This window comes from Idiotropiscis lumnitzeri, chromosome 5, assembly GCF_059441095.1.
Source record: "Idiotropiscis lumnitzeri isolate Australia: NSW breed Sydney's pygmy pipehorse chromosome 5, RoL_Ilum_1.0, whole genome shotgun sequence".
NCBI classification, from domain to species: domain Eukaryota; kingdom Metazoa; phylum Chordata; class Actinopteri; order Syngnathiformes; family Syngnathidae; genus Idiotropiscis; species Idiotropiscis lumnitzeri.
The window spans coordinates 3,733,785-3,756,602 of NC_142395.1; the positions used below are offsets into that span (position 1 = coordinate 3,733,785).

General features: G+C 39.9%; 1 protein-coding gene across 1 annotated transcript in view; it reads right to left on the minus strand.

The window, feature by feature from the left end:
• The window catches only part of cemip (cell migration inducing hyaluronidase 1), a 105,572-nt gene that overhangs the window by 52,687 nt on the left and 30,067 nt on the right, over positions 1–22,818 (minus strand). The window contains exon 2 of the mRNA XM_088296527.1: positions 3,164–3,342. Coding sequence (XP_088152653.1) covers positions 3,164–3,218 — 55 coding nt within the window. The 5' untranslated portion in view covers positions 3,219–3,342. The remainder of the gene's footprint in view (positions 1–3,163; positions 3,343–22,818) is intronic.

Consider the following 22,818-nt stretch of genomic DNA (forward strand, 5'->3'; position numbering starts at 1 on the left):
CGACGACAGTAAGTATAGAACCCCTATTATTGATGATAGCAACCTATTTTGCCTATCGCCTGTCCATTGCCATTTGCCGGTCACAATAAATCCTGTTTCCACCTCATTTTCTCTTGTCCGCGATTTAAGAATCCACCCACACCGCTTTCCAGCCTTGACTGGGAAGCGGTCCTCACACCTATGGCTTGGAGTCCTTTATGGATCATTCCATCACTTTGGTCTTATTTGTCTCGTCGGCTCTTCTCTGAACTATACTCAGAAATTCCAGCCCGGCCTCCTTCTTCTTGTTAAATAGCTAACAGTTGTCTAGGGGTTTTCTTTACAGTTCTAAAAATGTAACAGTCTGTCATCGGCTTCATAATCTAGACGCACACTGTGGGGACTTTTTTCTTCAGGACATTCCACTTGTTTATTGGCTATGGCTAATGTTTGTGCAATGGTTCTGATTGATTTTACATGTTCTTGTGGACCAAACTCTGCCATCGGTCATTGAGGGAATGAACAGGCCATATTAAAAGATCCAGTACCCCATATTGCCCAAGCAAGGCCCACAAGACTCCTTGAGCGACATGGTCAAACGCCTTCTCCAGGTCCATAAAGCACATGCACTGAAGACTAGTTGGCTGAAATACCATGCAGCATCAAAAACGATGCTGAAATAATAGAGCTGGTCCACTATTCCACAGTCAGGATAAAAAATACAATGCTCCTCTTGAATCTGTTGCAGAGGTGTGTCAACCAAGTCAAGAATTCCGGGCAGATCTCATCCGCACGTAGAACTCTACCTCATCCTCAAGAAAAACAGAACCCACCTTAAAGTCCCCAGGTCATCGCTTACTCATAGGAATGAAATTGTGAAGTACTGTATTGTATTATATAAGTATATCACACTGGACAGTTTGTTGTCTTTGTTATTTGTATTTGGTAAACCTTTCTTTGGTTTACCCTGCTGTCAGGTTGTTCTCGGTTGCCTTACTGGATGATTGAGGTGAAATACAAAATAATAATAATATTGATCTTGGGCTTCTACCACTCGTCCATTTAGAGCCTGCTGACTAACTGTGTCTCCACCCGGTCCTGCAGCTGTACTGAGGCAGACAGAGTGAGGTTTCAGAGGACAGTCAAACCATGGCAGAGGATTATTGGCTGCCCTCTCTGTTCCCTGTTGGACATCTACTCAACCCGACCTGTTGCCCTCCTTACCCATATAATAATACAAGTGAACCAGCGGAGTGAAGGAGTCCCCAGTGGGAGTGGTCTGAACACCCACTCCAAGTACTCGAAAAATGGTGACTACTCTGAGCTGTTGTTATTGGCACAGGCACAAACAACTATTAGGAGATGTCCCTCTAACTGAAGGCATAGGGACACTAATATCTCATCCATAATGTAAAGGTACCAAAACGTCAGCCATTAAGTATGTCCAACTTGCTTACAAGCCCAGCGTAGAAGACAGACCAGCCCCTCTCAAGAAAAAACAGAGTTTAAGGCATATTCAAGGCAAGACGGCTATACGTAGTTGGAACGTCTCAGACAGTTCAGGCACTTTCATGTAGAGAGGTGACATATGACATGCCTTGAGCCAACTTTTGTAGCTGGGGATCGGACCACCAAGGTAACTCCATTGACCTGTCCCGAGGGTGCTGTGCCCATGGAAAATGGTACCTATGTTTTACCCTTTAGGCCGTTGCTGGCTGGGCCTCATTGGTGTAGGCCCAGCCGATAGGCGCTTTCCATCGAGCCCCACTTCCAGGCCTGGAGGGCTTTGGTGACAAGAGTCCAGGCGAAGGACACAGTGGTCCAAATATTTTATTTGAGCTGATATGCGGGCTTCTTTGTCTGTTCTCCTCATGTGTTTGCAATGGGTGAGCCAACCAGGGGCACAAAGCCCCTGACAAATTAGCTCTAACAATCACTGGTGTACACAAACACCACAACTACTTTAAATTGACTGCTCAAGGAGGAGCACAGCACCATTATTTCTCACAATAACGCAAGACGGTGATGTCGAATATTGCTTTTGCATGATCAATTTCGTTGACTAAATAAAACAAAATGAAAACTAATACATAAGTCACTCATTGATACGATAAAGATAATATTGATAAAGACAATGATTGACAATTTCGTCAACAAATAAAAGACCACTCTGACAAAATCCAATCAGAAGAAGGAATCATATGTGAGTAGGAGAAAAGAACCACTCAGAAAATGGAACAGAAGGACAAAGTGAGAAGAGAACCAATTAGGAGGCCGACTGGAGCGGTGAACGGAAGCAAGTCACCCATTTTCAATCACGCTCCTGAGAAGAAAGCAGATGAGAACTATTTGATGCCGAAAGTGCGAGAATGTGCAGGGCTGGTAGGAAACGACGAGAGGATTTGTGGGCCCATTTCACGCTCCACGATGAAGAAAAAAATTAAAGACTGCGTAACGGTCACACGTGAAAAGAACATATTTGAAGAGACGTCTATAGAATGTACATTCCAAGATGCTTTCCAATGTAAATATGCAGCCGTTACTAACGTTGTTGTAGCTGTGTAAACTGTGGTAAACTGAAAATAATTGCGAGCGAAATGTAAACTACTAACATACACGATAAGTCCTGAACAGGTAGCCTTAATTAAAGCACCGTGCACTGCACTATATTCAATTAATGTTCAGACATGGTTGCTTGCATTATGTACATGTCTGATTACTCTGGCGCAATTATGTACTTGTTGAAAATTAATTGTTACAATAAGTTTTGAATAATATGGAATGGCATTAACAAAGTATAATAAAGACACAGTTGTGTTAAATGTGTGTCTTGTGAGTTAAACTAGTGATAAATAAGTGTTTCAACTTTTCTGTTTAAAAGTTTAATGTATGCTGAAGGAAAACATGGACTAAATTAATTATTAATTAATAGTTGGCTTAAACTGCTCTATTTTTGTCGACTAAAATTTTACTAGAAGTAAATCAACAATCAGCTGACTAGCATAAATTATGACTATATACTTTGGTTAATTTTAGTCAAAAGACTATAACTAAAACAACATTTTAAATAATTGTCAAAATTAACGCTGGGCATTATTTTGGCAATTTGTTACACCATGTTTTAAGGCCTCTTAAGACATGTTATTATTTTTTTAAACTGGTCAGTGAAAAGTCCATAACTCACATGCTTGGATAGAGGTGCACAGCAGAGCTGCAACAAACACAAAACATGTCTTCATCTTTCTCAGCTTCCCACGGACCAACCTCACGCCAGAGGCCTTCTAAGGTCGTTTCGGACCTCCCACTGGGCTGCAGATGGAATAGCGGTGTGCCAAGTTCGCAGGGAGTGGTAATCAAAGAGATCTGAAAATATGCAAAAGAGATTTCACATGACACTTATACTTTTAAAATTTTACTCTATTTTGACATAGCTTCCAGCATGACAGCACAAATGCATTCACGATTATTAAACATTTATTAAAATTTTAAATTGGCTTGACTTATAGGTCCTTTTGCCATGTAATTATATGCCACCATTTGACCTGACAAAATACTAAGATACGAAATAACATTCCTTGTAGGGTTTTTGGGAAACAAAGACTTAATTCACAAACTTCCTTGCATAAATAAGTATGTGCAATAGGTATGTCTAACTGCTTTGTGATGATGGTAGAGTAATCCTGATTTCTAATGAGTAAAAATGACAACTCTTTGAATGTTTAACTGCCCACTCAACTGTTTGATTAACAGGATAAAAAGCTCGTCTGTAAATAAATAGCAGAATCTTGGTAAAGTGCGCCACATAGCCCAATTTTGTATTTAATTAGCTTGTAGTGGAATTTGGGGAGATCACGGAGGGAAAATTGGTGCAAAGAAACACAATAATTATTCATCTTTTTTTGGGGATGGAATTACCTGTCTATTTCATTATCTGTATTCTAGTCACTTTGTCCTTGTAGAACCAGACGTATGCAGGTGATGACTGAGCTAGCAGGGTGCATCTTATATTCTGTTCAATTTGTTGTACTGTATTTTTAGCTAAAATACAGGTTTGTCATTGCACATGCACATGAACTGCATAGACAATAATTAAATACATTATATACAGCTTGGTGTGGTATCGAACATACTATTTGTCAACATAAGAGTCAAGTTCTACAGGTTTGTCCAGGCTGTGGATAGGCTGAGTATGATCATGAGCAGAGGTCACATACCATTTTAAAACTGAGTGCTACTTCTCGGATACAGATTAATACCAAGGTCGGTAACACTTTATAATAAGTACACACGAATAAGCATTAGCTAAGCATTTGTAAATACTGTAGTCATCATTCATAAAGCATGTTTCTGACATGAATAATCATGTAGTTGGTAAATACCTTTTTATAAAGACATTAACCATCATTATTTAACAAGGTACCACCGGATACCTTCCAATTTCTAATATCCAACTACAGTATACAGTAGCACACTGAATGAGTTTGGAATTTTTAATGTCATGAGAATCTCAGCATTACCTCTGATCTGGCGATACTATTTATCTAAATGAAAAATGATATCGCTTTGAATTATGTTACATTAGTAAAATATTTACAAACTATATGCAAATGATTATTTATGTCAGAAACATGCTTTATAAATGATGACTTTAGTATTTACAAACGCTTAGCAAATGCTTATTGGTGTGTACTTATTATAAACTGTTACCCAGTAGGACAAAAAATATAAACATGCACTTGTTTTTAATCAATCTCTGTAAGTGTATAAGTTTTCAAATGATCACTATTGCAACATTCCTCTGGATCAAAATGTCTCACTTGCAGATGTGCAAATACACAGTATATAAATCCAGGATGCAGCTCCTTGAGGTTGTGTGGCTAATTCAATACAGAGGTGCGGGGTTTGCTGAGCATGTGCCTGTATGCGTTTGTGTTAAAGTGGGAGGCGTGCGAGTAGGTAAGCAGGGAGACATCAGTAGGGGAAAAGCTGTTTTTGGTGGTTTTAGTCCATAGGTCGGGCAATAGTCATAAACACTGTTGCCCAGATTTGTGTGTTTGGTGATTATCTTAGAGGCGGTGATTCTGTTAAATGTTGAACTGAAGTTAATACATCAAAGTATGCGTAACTTTCCCCCACCTCTGTCTGAGCTAGAATGTCTGGAATATTAAAAAAAAAAAGACATGTGATCAGGAATTTATACATACAGTATGTATGCACAGATTCAACTGTATCATCACTCCCAGAGAGCTGCAAATCCAAGCAGAGCAAGGATTTGTGTTTTTCTTGGCAAATCTCCAATTGTTGAAAATATTTAAATTGAGTTTAGAGTAGATTTAATGACTTCAGCAGTAAACTAGCCACAGTTATTTTATTTGGTTTCAAATCTATCATTTGTGGAATAGAAGTATGAGGGTGGTTTTGAACAGCCTGAGTTCAATAAGAGTCCACATAACCACCTGAAAAAACATACAAATGGGTTATACTCAAATCAAAGTGTCTGACTCCCTGAGACACACACAAAGTAATACGTAATTAGGTAAATCAACAAATAAATACATTTTTTAAATTAAAAGTTTTTTTCAAAGCGTTTCCTTCACTTTGGCATACATTGGCATCGCTTGGTATGTGGCGGACTTTCAGCAAATTAAAAATGATGCCCAGTGGGGCATGTAAATTATTTTGGAGTTCTTATATTCTAGTCAAATCTTGCCGTGCTTTTGTTTTGTTGACTCATACATCTGAGAAAGTAGCATATGGCTTAGCTGTAACTCTCACTATTTTACACACAGAATTATAATTTATTTAGACGTTAATAGTAAATGAGTACATGCTGTGACAACTTTTGAGGGGAAAATATATCAAAGGAAACTCTTGTGAAACTTTCTATTTCTTTGTTTACGGCATGTTAAATAGTGTCTATATAGTAGGACGAGCTCTGAAACATCAATGTGTGGTAGATTGCACGTCTTTCACAGTGAGCAAGCGAGATTCTGGAATTTCTTGGAGGAACTGCGATGACCTACACACATCTGTTGAGAGCATGTTAGTGATTATCAGGCTCTTCAAAGGTTCTGTGGTTCTATTCTCAGTGATGCATTCTAAGTATTATTGTCTCATGAGGGAGCTCACATTCTTCTATTCCAGGGCCAAATAGCTCCTGACTTGGCAGGGAAACTGATTCATTGTTATAGGCCTGACTGAAAATCTGCTGTAGAGGAATAGGCATGTTGAGCGTTTACAATACAATACAATACTACTAACTACGGCCTACTCTTGTAAATGTTTAAGCTTTACAGGTCTGACTTGATCCCATCTAAAAAGAGAACAGCTAGATGACCAAATTAAACGGTAACTTACCCCAAAAATGTTAAAGGTATGAATACCATTTATGAGCTAGTACTAGTCAAAACATAGTAAGCTAAATAATTTCTATAAGAATTACACAGAATAATTATTCAACATAAGGACATTTCCATCTTTCTGATTGCGTGGAGGGGTCACCATGCTAGGTTAATACTGTACAAGCAGGGATACTGTGGTTTTTGACATTTTGGTTATCAATTAATAGCCATGTTGTCACTTTCAAGGTTCTCGTCTATTTTGGCTCATTATTGCGCTATTTGTAAGTGGAAACAAGCAAGTCATAGTGTCTGTGAACCTCTGAGACCCGGGGTCGAGATTTGAACCCAGAATGATGTGCTCACCACCATCTTCACTCATGCCCTCACAAGCCCCCTTGCCTCCTTCTGCTGCAATAATCACATATAGACTTGAAATAGGCTCATTCAAGAGAAAGACACGATGACATTGTCAGACTGAATCACATTGAATTAAGGGTGTGGAGGGAAGACTTGTATAGAAACAAAAGGTTATAATTCATCACTTAAAGGACAGCATTAAGTCCAAGAATAGCACGTAATAATATACTGTAGCTACGAGAGTCGGGTAGGTCTTGGTCAGTTAATTCACCAGCAGCTTTGGTCATAGACTGACTGAACAACATGTACATAGGACGAAAATCGTGAGCTTACATTTACCCATCACTTTTCCAAGGCCAATTTTTCTTCAGTAAATGTTTTCATCTGTGTCTCATGAGGAAACCGGTCCTCTCCGTGCTCTCAGTGAGTAATGGAAATTTGCATAAGCTTTTGCAGCATTTTACAAAACCATTATCGCTCTTTATTTCACCTGACATTTTTCAATCTACATAAAAAATGTCCCCTGATCTTAGTTGCACTACAAAACTGCCCATACAGCAAGTAGGAATCACTCGTGCATAAACAACAATATTCTCCCTTACTACTCTCACTCATGAATACTAACAATAGTATTCTTTATTATGCTTGACATAATCACCCCAAGTTTCTTCTGATGTTTGCCCTGTGACTGAATTTCAGACCCTTGTGACTGCAATCTCAATGTTTCAGTTGTAACCGGATATCTGCCTCAGCATATGGTAAGAAAATTTTATTTCCTTGTTTAAAAAAATGAGATGAATAACAAACATTTCTTTTTGATTGTCTCTTTGGTGGCAGTTGGGCTGTTTACTTCAGTTTTTTTTTTTTTGAGTTTGTTTGTTGATGGTAGTGTTGCTGTTTTTTTGCCTATAATGTTGTAGTCCAACAATTCCTCTAAGAAATACTTGAATACTCAGAGCCAGAAGAGAGTCAAGCTGCTATTATACACATAATTAGGAAAGTGTATAAGGGACAAGTCAACTCTGGAAATGGTTCAAGATAGTTCAAATCCGAATCAGCTGTTATTGCCAAAGGCGCAACAATAATAAGTGCCTGTGAGGGTGGAGGGAGTAAGACAAGCCCATAATAATAAATTCCGCTCCTTCACACTGATGATGTCGCACCAGGAGCAACTGGCAGTTCATTACCTTGCTCAAGGATACTTGGATATTAGCTCACAGCCCACCAGTTAATTGACAAGCACTACACCCGCAAAATTACGTGCCAGTAGACAACATTTCTAAGCCTTAAAGTGAATAAATGTCACAAATGATCAAATCAGGCTGCTCTCTCCATCTGTGAGTATGTGGAGGTGAGCCAAAGCATCAGCCGGTACTGTGTATCATGTGGCACCAAGCCACCTGGAACAAATATCACAACGTGCTATAAAATTATTGAGTAAAACATTTTAGAATCACAAATAACAACTGCATTCCTGTTGTTTCCCCAAATGGTAACATTTCCCAAATAAATCACTGAAGAGATCCTTACTTCCCCACGGTTCATCCAAGTGAGATCAGCGGTGCATCGAGTATTAAGTGTCAGCGATGACCGACAAAAGACTGATCCCTCATTCCTCTTCAGAAAATAAAGCCAAGGAAAGCAATGAGGTTATTTTCAGGACATTTCGCCACATTTCATTTCCAATCACATATTCATCACAATTCCATTTAATTACTATATCATATTAACTTTTCTCCAAGTGTATAAAAATACAATTTTGTTGAGAAAAAAAAATACTGATGAGTAACATTTTGTGTATGTTGTGGGTTGGTGGGGTGTTGTGATAGGGTCATTCCATTTATTCCTTCTATGGATGAACATTTTCTGACATTTTCAAAGCTATTAAAATGTTCATATGCAAACCGAGAGATCCTTCTAAGTTAATGGAATCAGTTGCTTCATTAAATTGCCTTTAGTATTACAGCCTGATGTAATTAATTTGCAGAGGTCAAGTCACCCAATAATTACTGAAATACTTTGTTCTCCTGACAAGAAAATAGACCCATTCAGCCCACTAGCAATAGGAAAAGCCAATATCATTGATGGATATAAATAGGAAATAAAATAATCCAAAATTAAATAGGCTGCAACTGTATTGACAGTTGACTGTGCTGAGAACGGGTGTTACCGTGATGTCTCAGTGGTTGCATCGTCATGCCTTTCCTAACCATTTGTAGTAGTCAATCAACTTTTTCCCCAACCAATTTCTGGTCATCTTGCTCAGGTAGGGAAACAGTCCTCAATAATGTCACATAAATTATTCCTTTCATCATAGCAGAATCTTGTCTATCTATCACATAAAACACCTAAAACATTCAACCTGCTTTGATCATTCTCTTCAATAACAATTGCTCTCGACTGATGACGCTAAATATTTAAAGTCCTCCAGCCTTGCGATCGCTTTTCACTGGAGCCTCACTCTTCCCCATCCATGAGTATATATACAGTGAAACCCCGCTACTTCGCGGTTCACCTTTCGCGGGTTCAGTGCTTCGCGGGTCTAAAAAATATTCAAAAATTAAAAACTTTTTTGCCCGGGCACGATCGGGGCTCTCCATTCGCTCCGCTCCGCGGGGGCATTGTAGTTTCGCCTAGCGGCACGACGGGGCGCTGGAGCGGTTAGACGGCCGGCGTGCGCCGAAGAAGAGCGTGGCCGAAGAGGAGAGTGGACGAAGAAGAGCAAGTTCCCCCGGGCACGATTGGTGGCGACGTTTCGCGCGGTTCGGACCGTACCAGAGCTCCGGCCGGCGTGCATGGCAGTTAAGCCGTAGAGGAGCACCTTCCCCGGGCACGGGCGGTGCCAAGCGGCCCCTAAGTTTAACCGAATGGAAGCTCCGGAGGAGGAGGGCATGCTCGCGTCACAGTTTAGCCGAATAGGAGCACCTTCCCCGGGCACGAGCAGTGCCAAGTGGCCCCTAAATGCAGCCGAATGGAAGCTGCGGGTGAGGAGGGCGGGCGTGCCTCACAGTTAAGCCGAATAGGAGCACCTTCCGCCCGGGCACGAGCGGGGAGACATTTCGCTCCGTTCGGGACCGTGCGAGAGCTCCGGAGGAGGCCGGCCGGCGTGCGTGGCAGTTAAGATGAAGAGGAGCGCCTTCCGCCCGGGCACGAGCGGGGCGAAATGAAACCGAGTTCAACCGAACGGAGACACGCTTCGGGGGAGCAGGTCCGGCGTGCGTGACAATTAAGCCGAAGAGGAGCACCTCTTCCACCCGAGCACGAGCGGAGCGCGAGGCTGTCAGTTATGAATGAATGAATAAATAAATGAAGAATGCCACCTTTCATTTCACAGGGCACACCGGACGGCGTACCAGCAAGTAAAAATCGAAGTAATTAAATAAATACAAAAAGAAGTAATTGAATAAATACAAAAATAATGGCTGGGGAATAAAAAAATAATAAGTTTTAATAATAATTTGGTTTTTTGTTTTTTATAACATGAATTTCACTCTCTCTCTCTCCACCCGTATTCTATATGGTGTACTGTATACAGGGGGTATACTGTATACCTGTATAGGTTTTTTTAAGCATTTTTGGAGGGGCGCCGCTACTTCGCGGATTTTCAGTTTTCGCGGGTGGTCTCGGTCCCCATTAACCGCGATAACCGGGGTTTCACTGTAATATATAAATATAATCTACACATATTCTGTCTCATAATCTTCATTCCTCTTCTTTCCAGAGCATATCTCCAACTTTTGGACCATAACACTGTGTGTTTGGGAGACTTTGTTATGGTTAAATTTCATCAAGGTTTAACATTTTGGCCATAATTACAAGAGGCATATTTGACGCAGGGCGGCACAGTGGCCTCACTGTGCAGAGGTAATGGGTTCGATTCCAGCTCCGGCATTCCTGTCTGGAGTTTGCATGTTCTCCCTTTGCCTGCGTGGGTTTCCTCCAGGTATTCTGGTTTCCTCCCACATTCCAAAAACATGCATCGCAGGTTGATTGGACACTCAAAATTGCCCCTAGGTATGTGTGTGAGTGCGGGTGGTTTCTCGTCTATGTGTCCCCTGCGATTGGCTGCCAACCACCCTCCGCAACCCTTGTGAGGAGGAGAAGCGGTACAGATAATGGATGGATGGATGTTTGATGCAAACAACTGTCATCATCAAAAGAACACCAATCATACAAAAACAAATAAAAGTGCACATGCATGACACATGTGGTTGATATGTGCCGTTAGCGTGCAAAAGCACTGTACATACACAGTGTTCCCTCGCTACTTCGCGATGCGGTAATTCGGGATTCACTTTATCACAAATTCTAATTTATAAGCATAATTTTATCAATTGCAGTTTTACATCACTGCTTTATGAGTTTCCTAGAAGTTTAGATTTTTTTTTTCGGGGTGGGGGGGTAATATTTTTTTTCATTTGTTTTGAAACCGAGGCCATCAATACCAGAGTCATGGAAGAGGAAATTTAATCTGACCACTTGCACTACTCCAAGAATTTGGGTGTTTGCGCTCTCCTCTCATTAATTTCCGACTGCAGCCTATAACTGGGTAACAAAACTAAAGTTAGTCCCAATGAAAAGAAAACAGAGGTTATGGTGTTCGGTCCAAGTGGCCCTTCTACTCTCAACCTTGTTGACCTCGGCCCCCTGACATCTAAAGCCAACAGTCGCAAACTTGGGTTTTAAAGTGGACAGTGATTTTAAATTAGATCAGCAAATCAGCTTTTTCATTTTAGGCAGCTGGTTAAAGACAATCCCTTTCTTTCCCAACAACAATTAGAAACAGTAATCCATGCATCTGTTACATCTAGGCTAGATTACTGAAATGCACTTTACTTTGGAGTAAGACAGTCCTCGCTCAAGCCCCTCCAACTGGTCCAAAATGCTGCTGCTCGCTTTTTACCTGGCACTCTGAAGATGGATCACATCACCACAATCTTGGCCTCTCTTCACTGGCTCCCCGTGCACTTTAGAGTTCACTTTAAGATACTTCTCTTCATCTTCAAAGTTTTAAATGGCCTCGCTCTTCCACCCCGACGCACCTGCCAGCTGCATCAGGTCTGTGGACCAAATGTTGCTGGAAGCGGCGAGGACTTTTCTGTTACCGGACCTTCCCTATGGAATGAGCTCCCATTAAATGTTAGACAAGACCCTTCTCTCCATTTTTAAAACCCGTTTGAAGATATATTTTTATTCTTTAGCTTTCGACTCAACATAAGACTGTCGCTGTTCTGCTGTTCTTCTGGTATCTATTGTAAATGTGTTTATGTGTTTTAATTTGTGTTCTAATTACCTGCTAATTTACATAACGGCATATGGAAAGGGCTTTGTTACAGGTTCAGCTGTTGTAAAATGCACTATATAAATAAAATTGTATTGTATTGTTACGAAACCTTTGCTCACATGAAAAATGGGCTGGTTGAAACAGGTTTTGTAGCTGGAATGAAAATGTCTCTTTTTTTTCCCATGCTCATCTTCTGATGTTAAACTCAAACGTTTTCAGTCGACAAAAAAAAAAAAAGTAAATTATAATAACTAAATAAATAAATAATGGAATTGGTCTCACTGTTTCAGTATTTTAGGGGATTATATGTAGAGGTAGGCATATCAATACGCCTATCAAACAACATTTTGTTGCAGTTTATACATGAGATGCTATGAAATGTAGCATTCAATGCAGTGTCTGTATCGTTACATTTAGAAAGAAAGGCTCAGTAAACTTAGTAGGTCAACATCGTAACTAACGACCTTCTCACACAATTCAGCAAAGCATTGTAGCAAACTCTGAAAATGTCTGCACATGTTTAAGTTAGCTCACACCTTTTTGCTTGCACCTCGCCATCTTTCCTAAATGTTTATCTTGTTTATTTTCTGGTTTCTCTTGAAGAGCTAAATAAAGTACTGACAACAACCCATATGTGACTGCCAGTCTGCTCAAATGAAAAATATAGTTCCAGGATTCCATTTGATGGATTTATTTTATGGTACTTGAAGTCTAATTGTGAATTAAACTTATCAAAATTGGATTCACCTTCTTCTAAAAAGATAAAAGAAATATTTAGATTAAATTGTGTTTCTGTTTTGCTTTTATGTGGTGTCTGTTTGGGAGTCTAAATAACAATGTTTCTTAGCGTAATTCAAAATTTAAAAAAAATACATTCAATACGTGCAAAATAACAGGACAAATTCTAAACGTTTTTTTTATTGTTGGCTGCAAATGGAATGCTTATTGTTCAATTAATTACGATCACATTATTGTTTTAAAATTTGTTTTGTAGTAATGGTTGTCATTTTCAAATTTTATTAGGCAAAACCTATTTGGCTTATTTTCCACATGAATATAAACATAGAATGAACTAAGAAAAATTGTAATGTGGCTGAAGTTACACATGTCCCTGCTTATTGGACTTGTAGAGGGCTAGCTGCAGAAGTCCTCGCACTGGGAAAAGTAAGCACATGCAGGCTGGCACATCTCAACTGTGGCAGCGCCTTGAAAATTTCAGGACAAAAACATGTTTTTTTTAATTGATTAGTTTTGTGAACACAGGTTCTTTTGGCTAAAGCAGAAAATAGCAAGTGATCCGAAAAACAGGAAAAACTGTTATAATCAGCTTCTGTCTCTCTCTCTAATCTGTCAAGACCAAGAGGAGAAGGGGCCCTAATTGAGCGAGCAGTAACAAGAGCAGCAAAGAAAGCCATCCCCAGCGAGCCCTGCAGTTACTACACATAACCTGTACACATAGCGTCTGAATGTGCGTTTGAAGAAATACATGATGCAAATGCTGATATCTGTTGTGAAGAGGATCAAATCTAGATCAGAGGATAGAGTGAAGAATTTCTCGCTTGCTCTCATTAAGTTTGTGTTGAGTGAGAACATCGCAAATTAGCTGGAGCCTATTCCAGTCGCTATTGGTCGCCACATAGAGTACATTCGTCTTATCGGACCTCAAAACTATGACATACCCTGCTGTATAACACTTTACTGTATTCCAGTATAACTTTTAAAGTTGCGTGAATAGACTGCATCTGTGAATGGCCAAAGTCAGCTGGGGCAGGCTCCACCTCACCAACAACCCCAATGAAAATATTATCTATAAAAAAAAAATGATGGATGGATGGTTTATTTTAAGGCACAAGACTTGCTTTAGCATTTCTGAAAACAACTAAAATGAGCAGAGTTTAAATGCCAACCATTCGTAAGGTCTTTCAAACTTAAACCAACAAGCTATAAATTTCCTCCCACTGCCTGCATGCAGAGAAACACTAACTCCTCCTTACATTGTTGACGTGAGGTTGGCTAACAACCCTCCCGTTCCTGATAAACGACTCCTGACACAGCACGGAACAACTGAGATAACATTCTATGAAACTTTGCAGATGTTTGTTTTTGTCCAAATAAGAAAAGCTAATGTTCAAGTGTTTTGATTGGGTCAAGACATTTAAAATTCAGATGAGGAACCCTATTTTCCCCAAACACGCTCACCACAACAGTGAGCCACCCTGACCCATATAGTTGATTTGTCTCGCTGTGCTGCTACATAAAGGAAGACGGAGTATTCCCAACTCAACTATTAATCTGTCTGAATGTCCGCTACTTGACAGGTTTGTTGATCTTAAAAAGTGGTAATGTGTCTGCCCTAGCACATTACATATCCATAATGCATAACCCACCACAAGCTGAGTAGGCAAAGCTATGCAAACACAAACCAGGTTTTTGTGTGATGATGTCAGGCAAAATAAATGACTCATTCCAAAGCATTAGGCCATGCTAACATGCCTCCAGTTGGTTATGATGCAGCGTCAATAAAAAGCCATTAGATGTTGATATATACACAAGACTTGAAATATTTTTTTTTAAACAAAAGACAATGTATCCTCTTGAAAATTCTATTGAATAATCAAATATTCGGATAAAATATATTTTCGCTTGATTAAAGAGCAATTATGAATATGAATGATAAAAAAACACTTCACTTAATAATGAATGACCAGTTGGTTTCCTTTTTTTATCAAAACAACTGTCTTTTTCAAAATTCAGATGAGTACGTAGTAGCCCTCTGTGTTAGTCTGATAATTAGATGAATAAGACAGAGGTTGCAACTTTGGGACCACCTGCTTCATTTGACACAAACTTTCGCAGACAGTGTATGTCGCACCCATGTGTGCGAGTGTGTACGTGTGTGTGTGGCCAGATTTAAGGTAATTGTAGGGAGGTGAAAGCAGTGTGTCTGTGTCAGAGCTCCTGTACATGTTCTGTGGAGGCTTCACTGAAACAAAATGTTGTTCTGCAAATTACATCGTTGTGTTTGAGTTTGTACCACATTAAAGCCATAATTTTAAACGTGATTCTTGAAGCAATTTTGCTGAATTGAAGGTAATGTAAAATGAGCACATTCCCCAGTACTGAATGTACTGTCCCGTGCAAATGCCTTAGTCACCATTAGATTTGCTATTTCAGCAAACCTTTAATGACCTCAAACTATACCATTAGAATTTCAGACAGTGGAGACAGAGTATAACTGATGAAAAAGAGGATGAAAGAGTAGTTAGTTAACAGCCTACTTCCTGTGTCATATAAAGGGCCACCAATGGACAGAATGTGTCATAATTGCAGAGTAATTACAGCACTATTCCACTAATGAAAGCAATTCCTGCTAATTCAGACCACAACCAAAATGTTTCGGGTTCTTCTCCACCCTGCACAAACTGCAGTGCAACTTAATTTTGTATTTTTGTGTAATCCCACAACGTGTAGCTGTGCTGCTATCGATAGCATCACGATTACCAGTTGTAAATATTTTTTGGAATATAATACTGGACCACTTCTATCATGTAAGGAAAAACCTAACAACCAAATTTAGGCCATATTTGTCAGTGTTTTTTATGCGCGAATTTGCAAATAATGTATGTTTATGGGATTGCCAATAGATGCTGCAGGACAGAGACAAGTGCAGTTTTATACTCCATGCAAATACATTGACAGCCAAGGGAAATAGTAATAGCATCAGATGTCTGGCTAGAATCATAAAATATGTTTCAACATAGTGTGTGGCTGTTAAGAGACAGCGAAACAGCTTGTCTGTCAAAAGACAGTAAATCTAAGCAATTAAAACAGGATTGATACTGGAGTGCAAGCAGGATCCTTAAAAAGACACTTATTCTTTCAGCATCGCACTAAATCACAAGCTTTCTGTGCCCAGACTACAATTATCTCCCCCTTCATCTTTCTGCGCCTGTTATGTGACAAAACAAGAAAACTGAAGTCAAACTCTCTAATCCACACTGATGAAGAAAAAAGTTATTTACTGCTCAGGACTGTTACTGACAACTGAAATCGAACGCCACGTGTCAGTGAGTAAGAACATGTCACTCCTCTGAAGCAGATGTTAAACTAATAAAATTGCTTGAAAATTATGCCTGCTCTTACTCTTTGCCTTTTAATTATATCACTACTTTTTTTAAGTGTTACTTTTTGGTCTACACGGTCTGAGTGTGAGTAGATTGTCATTGTGAGTCAGTGGTGAGCAGTTACCCTCAATCAGATGAGATATGTTCCAGCTTCCCAATGATGATGAATAGAATGCATGGAAGTCAACAATTGATGAAATGCTGATGGAATCATGCAGAGATGTCGACAGTACAGTCAACCTCCGTTATTCACGGGACAAACAGCAAGTATGTGTGGGTCAAGCGGACTGGCTTCTCTCCAAATTACAACCCAGCATCAACTTAACACACACTTTGACACCTTTGGACAACATAGTCTTAAATGAACATGTTGCCTTTTTTTGAACGTGGGAGAAAGCGGCACATTCATGACTCATCAAATTGAGGAGAAAAACAAATGTCTCATCAACTCCTGTTGATAATGTTCTTCCAACAGGTGTACCAAGCTATGCACTTGCAAACATTTTTTGATCTCATCATATTTAATCAATCTTGAATTAGTGATTGTAGTGATGCTCGAAATTGGCATTCCTGCAAGAGGAGTTGCCTAGTGACAATTAAGGAAGGAAGATAATGTTGCTTTGCGCTAACGTGCACAAAAGCTGAATCCTATTTATTACAGTGAAAAGATTTTTTCTTTCCGACTATTCACTGCCATCTTTACTGCTAACTCACGTGTCATTTTGTGGTAATTGCAACAGTTTATGCTACAAAGTACATAGCACATAGATATTAATGGCCATCATAAGATTTACTTATATTTTTATATTTAATCGTAGCAAGGGGCTTATGTTTTAGGTCTTTGCTTGCCTCTACAGTGCATAAAAAAAATATTTGAACGATATCCAGAAAACCTAATCCTGTATTAGCAGGACACCAACACACGTACACGCTACAGCTGAACCAAAGGTCTTACATGACACGACACATTTGTCATGGTTACTCCGCTCTCAAGTCACAGCATGCTTGTCATTTCTCGTAAGCAGAAACAGATACGTTCATGAAAGTTTGGAGGTTTTTTCATTTCTGCTAGTGATCTGCCTCCAGGACATGAGAGCTATACCATGGTCACACTGAGGCAGTTCAGTTTGCTATGTTTGGCATCAAGATAAACAGAAGACATCAGGAATCAAAATCAATTTCCGAAAAGGACTGACAACTTCTTGGTAGGACAAAACAGGAAATGTGAGATGCTAAAAAAATATGTTTCAAAATCTGCTTGAGTGAATGTGCCAAAGTAAAAACACACCATGATTACTGACAATCTCAAACACAATTTTTGATCAGTACATCCAAAGTATTGATCCATGTTGTGTTTGTGCTATATGAACAGACACAGTGTAGAGATAAGAGCATAAGTTGACAAGCACCACATTTACAGCATGTATGCACCACATCCCAAAGGTCTCATTTTAAAATAGACAATCTTGCCTTAAGAAATCCAATTAGTTATTCAAAAGGAAAACTTAAAATCCACATTGTTTCTTGATAAATGCAGGCAACATCAAATGGACCATTTAATGCTACCAAAGTCCACCAAGGAAGGACAAGAAATATAAAGGACTGTAGTCATCAAACCTTTCAAAGGTTAAAAAAACAAACAAACAAACAAAAAAACATGTTCGTGATTGTACGGCCAACCACTCTCCCCACATCTAATGTTATTTCCCTCAGAGTGGGTGTAATGTGGGACAAAAGCATTTATTTTTTTGAAGAGGAATGCACTTCAACAGCAGTGTCAAGCAACAGAAGAACAAGAATGCATTCAGTCATTTGTTACTGTGAATAAAGCATTCAACAATCTCTTCCAAGTTCTTCTTCAGCTGATGTTGGGTGGTAGCAGGTGTACAACCTTGCGTGGTCGTCACACATTCACTTCTATAGGAAATCCTCAATTACCTTCCTATGCATGTTTTTGGAATATTTGGACCAACGCATGCACGGGAGAGAGAACATGCAAACTCCACACAGCTGGCTGGAGCCAAGATTCGAAGCTCTCATCTGTCTGCTAACTCCTACTCCTATGTGCGGCCCGCTTAAGAATAATGAAAGATGAGTGAAAATTATACATACAAAAACATGACCAATAAATGCACCATAAAACCTCTTTACGAGCATGTCATAATGAAGTCACAAGTCATGACATGATTTATCGTAACTGCTAACGCCGCACATGAGAGCCTGGACTGAGATTTGAACCCGGTACCGCTTGATTGTAAAGCAGAATGCCAAATCATTATTCCAACAGGCTCCCAGCGCTTTCAGCTGTTTGTTGGGAAGCCAATAACTTTATTGCGCTTTTGTTTCATGGATTTCTATCATTTCACTGATGGTGGAGGTTCTTGCTTGACATTTATTCAGGCAGCATGGATTTCGTGTCCACTCAGGGAAATCAAGCCACGTTTGCTGAAATCGCCTCAAGTTCACCAAGTTCCTGAATATAGTGGTTGGATGGATGGATTTTTATGGAGGCAGCACAGTAAATTAGAGTTGAACTTGGTTTGTTTTTCGTTCTCAACACTCCCTGTGCTTACTTAAGTACATTGATTTTCTGTTTGCACATCTCAAAAACTAGCTTTTTGGGTTAATTGAAGCCTCTTAGGCACGGGGTGGCAACCTTCAATGCTCAAAGAGCCATTTTGACTGTCTCCCACAGGAAAATAAAAAAAAATAAAATAAAAAATGGGAGGGAGCCCCAAAAAAATGACATCTGAAGTGAGGATAACACTGCATAAAAAATATACATAAAATGTCTATTTAAGTAATCCACTTATTAATAAAATTAGAAACAAACTTAGGTTATCCACCTGCAGCCACCCAAAACGCCATCTGTATTGTCATCAGTTTATTAAATGTGGATTGTGTAGTCAGCTGTCCAATTGAATTAAGGGCTATTTCATCTCCTTATCCTGTACATGGGCCGAGTGCTAGGGCCTAACCCAGCTGACTAAGGGCAAAAGGCAGACTATACCCTGAACTACTCACCAGACAGTTTTAGGGAGCTCACACGGCAAAAAAAAAAACAACAACCATAGATACCACCAATGAGAGGGAACCAATCTCACTCAGATAATATATGATCCGATAATATATTTTATCACATATACAAAACAGAAGCTAGTCAAAAAATGTTTGTTCAACTATTTTTCAATTTATTTCTGAAGGGAAATTTGTAACAGAAATTGCGTGCCAAATCACAATGTTATTAAAAGTGAAGAAAATATGCAGTTTTGACATTTTAAATTTGAAGTTGACATAATTTGTCTTCGCGGGTCACAAAAAAATGTGGCCCGGCGGATCTGGCCCAATGCAAGTTTGACAGCTGTGATCTAAGGACTTGTTTAGACGGACAGCCTCTATTCCATTATTTGTCATGTCCTGATTATATCTGCTTTGATTTTACAAGGATAACTAAAACCAAATTAAGTCTTATTTGAGTTACACCCAAATCACAAAGATTAAGTGTTTTAAAGTCGGATCAAATGTATCCATATGTGCCTTCATTACAGATGCTCTGGTCTCCCAAATTAAAGTGATGTTTTTCTCACTTGCATATCGATGAGGTGAAAACGGAGGAGCGGAGACACGATTTCAGATAATGCAGTCTGGATAACATTGACATGGAAGAAACCAAAAACCAATGTCGCCAAACCTCACTGAATGCTGATGACTTCTTTGAAATGAAATGGAAAATACTGTGCAAGTTCTGTCAGGCACTATTGTAACTATTGTTGTTTAACTTTTTTTTCTTCTTTTTCTGAAGCATGGCTGGATAAAGAAACGCATGGGGGCATCAGTCATGTGATGTCCGTAGCTCTATGAAGCTCAACTCAACACTGCCATATGCTGACTGTGGTACCGAACATTCAGTACCAGACTCCAACGTCCACTTTGAGTCATTTTCCTGGCTGATAAGAAAGATTAAATGCCACCCACATTCATTAAATATATGAGACAGACTGTTGCACGTCAACATATGCAAAACATGTGTGATAAAACGTATATTATTGGCAATGTATGAGAAAACCAAAATATCCTGTGTGAAGCCTCACGCCATTCACTGCCTGCCTCAATTGATGTATGCTCGGTTGAAGCACAAAGGGAACAATGACTCACGATCACTCTCGCAGCTCTTTCCATGCATTTGAACTGGAAATGTGCAAATTCTTTACCGGAGGAGATACACTGTTTGTGCTATAAATGCTGTAATGACCTGTCGGTCTAAAAATAGTCTTGACAAACTGTAATTTATCAATAACGGAAGTACGGTTCAAATAACGATGACGGACTGACGGACTGACAATGTCAAATTTGGTTGCCGTGAAATAACAACGTACTATAAGGATGATGGACAGGTGACCCAATCACTAGCGGATTACAAATACCCGACCGGCAAAATTTACTGACGCACCCACGTCTGCGTTTTTGTCCCATATCAGCCTTGGCTGATGGAGTCAGTGACATGTCTGGACACAGAAGCCATTTTAATATCAGGTGCTTTAAAACCCTACAACAAAAAGCTGCAATTACAGTGACCATACAAAATATTGTATTTATTCTATTTTCGTGCAAAATGTAAATTTTGACTTCATTTGCCTCATGAGTATATATGGTGATTTTTTTTTTCAATCAAAACTGTAAACAGTGATGATTGGAATGTTGTGTACCTGTGTTTTTAAACTGTTTTGGAGCCTCTGGTTTTCCCTACAAGAGCTTGGGATACTCCCTCTTTCTATTCCTGGTCACACCCCTGCAGCTCATCAACACCCAGATAGGAGACTCAGTGCAGCCAAGAGTCTGGCACCAGAATATTCCCGCTTACATCGTGGTACTATGACCTAGATCTGTGCACTCAGAATTTATCCTGCCTTGTATTTACCCTGGTAGGTGCAAACCTGTCTCCCTGTGTTTTTGTTCTTCTTGTGTCTGCTCAAAGCTTCGTGCCGACCCACCCAAGCCCTGCCTCACCACTGCCTTCATTCTCTTGATTTTGGATTGCCCTCCGAGACTCAACCCTCAATTTCCACAGACTCTGGACACTTGGCTTCGCATCCATTCACTCCAAAATAAATCCTTTATCATTGCCTTCTATGACTCCGCGTGCACTCGGGTCCCATTTTCACCTCCTTGTTTACAACTAACCACAACAAAATAATCTAGCCACCATGGAGCCAGCAACCCCGGAATACCTCAGAGAGGTGCTCAACATTGAAGGAAGGCGACTCGGGAATCATGAAAAAATGATGAGTGAACTCATGGAATCCATCCAGAATTTCCACCACCAAGTCACACACCTGTCCTCCTGGATTCTCTCACCCAGTCTTCCCGTCAATCCACCAGTGAGTATTTTCCCCAGAGCCCTCTCCTTCTCGGCAGCCCGGTACCTGTAGTAAAGAATTGTTTATTCCCACCCCCAAAGCCCTTTGCTAGCGATTTAGGTTCTTATGGTCAGTTTGGCTGACAGCCTTTAAGTTACCCCTCTGATAGATTGATTTTAAGGTGCTTGTATTAGTTTTTAAATGTCTTAACGCTCTTGGGCCATCTTATCTATCCGGTCTGCTCTTATCATATCAACCCTTGCGGACCCTTTTAGTTATTCCAAGGGTGAGGACTGAAACACACTGTGAAGCTGCATTCAGCCATTCTGGTCCTCGGCTATTGAATAGCCTGCCAGAGGACATCAGGTCCGCAGCGACTGTTGATATTTTTAAGAGGAGGCTCAAGACACACCATTTAATTTGGCTTTTAAATGATTTATTTTACTCTTTTAATTCAGGACTGTTGTTTAGCTAGTGTTATTGTCTTTTAATTTTTTTAGCTTTTTTGTCTTTTAGCATCATCGTTTTTCTTGTAGATATTTTTACTCCAGTGTTTCCTCATGGGGGCCCTCCGCGCTGGGAGGTGTGGCTGGAGTTCTCAAAGGGGGCACTCATCCCGGTGGCCCCCTCACCATGTGTAGGGTCTACAATGGTCAATCTGGGGGTCGCTGTGATGGTGGAGCTCCCTGTGGTTGTGGGATGTCATTCCTCTCAGCGTGGATGACCTACCTTGGATTTTCCTCATATATTTTCTTTGTGCCCTGCCACGTGTTTCTGTCAAGACAGTTTATCAGGTTGTGTCAATATTTGTGTTTTGTGCGTATGTGAGTCCAGGCGTGCGTGTGGATGTGTCTTGTGTGTATTTTGGGTGGGTGGGGAATACTTAGTTTTGCGTTATAATTGGGATGTTTTTATTGTACAGCACTTTGAGCTGCATTTTCTGTGTGAAAAGTGGTATATAAAAAACATTATATTTGATTTGATTTGATAGCGCCAATGTTGCCTTTATGGTAAATTTGAAAATGAAACTGACATTAAGCTTGGCAGCGTTTCAGTAAGCACAGCAATCACTCCAAAGTATGTTTAAGGGCTATTTTTCTCATTGTTGTTTTTGGGTGGAGTGTTTTGTCAACTGTTCTTCTTTTCCTTGTCTGCTGTCAGACAGCCAGGCATCTACTTTTGCAATAGGATTCAGTATTAAGTGTGGCAGCACGGAATGAAGACAAGCCCAGTTGCCAGCGTGCCCATATTTGGAGGTGCTGATGTAGCAACACCAGGAAATAAAAACAGAGACTTTTGCTATTGATTTAGCTGAGCGGTAGACCACACCGTGACAAGTTGTATCTTTCACAGTTGCAAAATAAAGCACTGGCTCT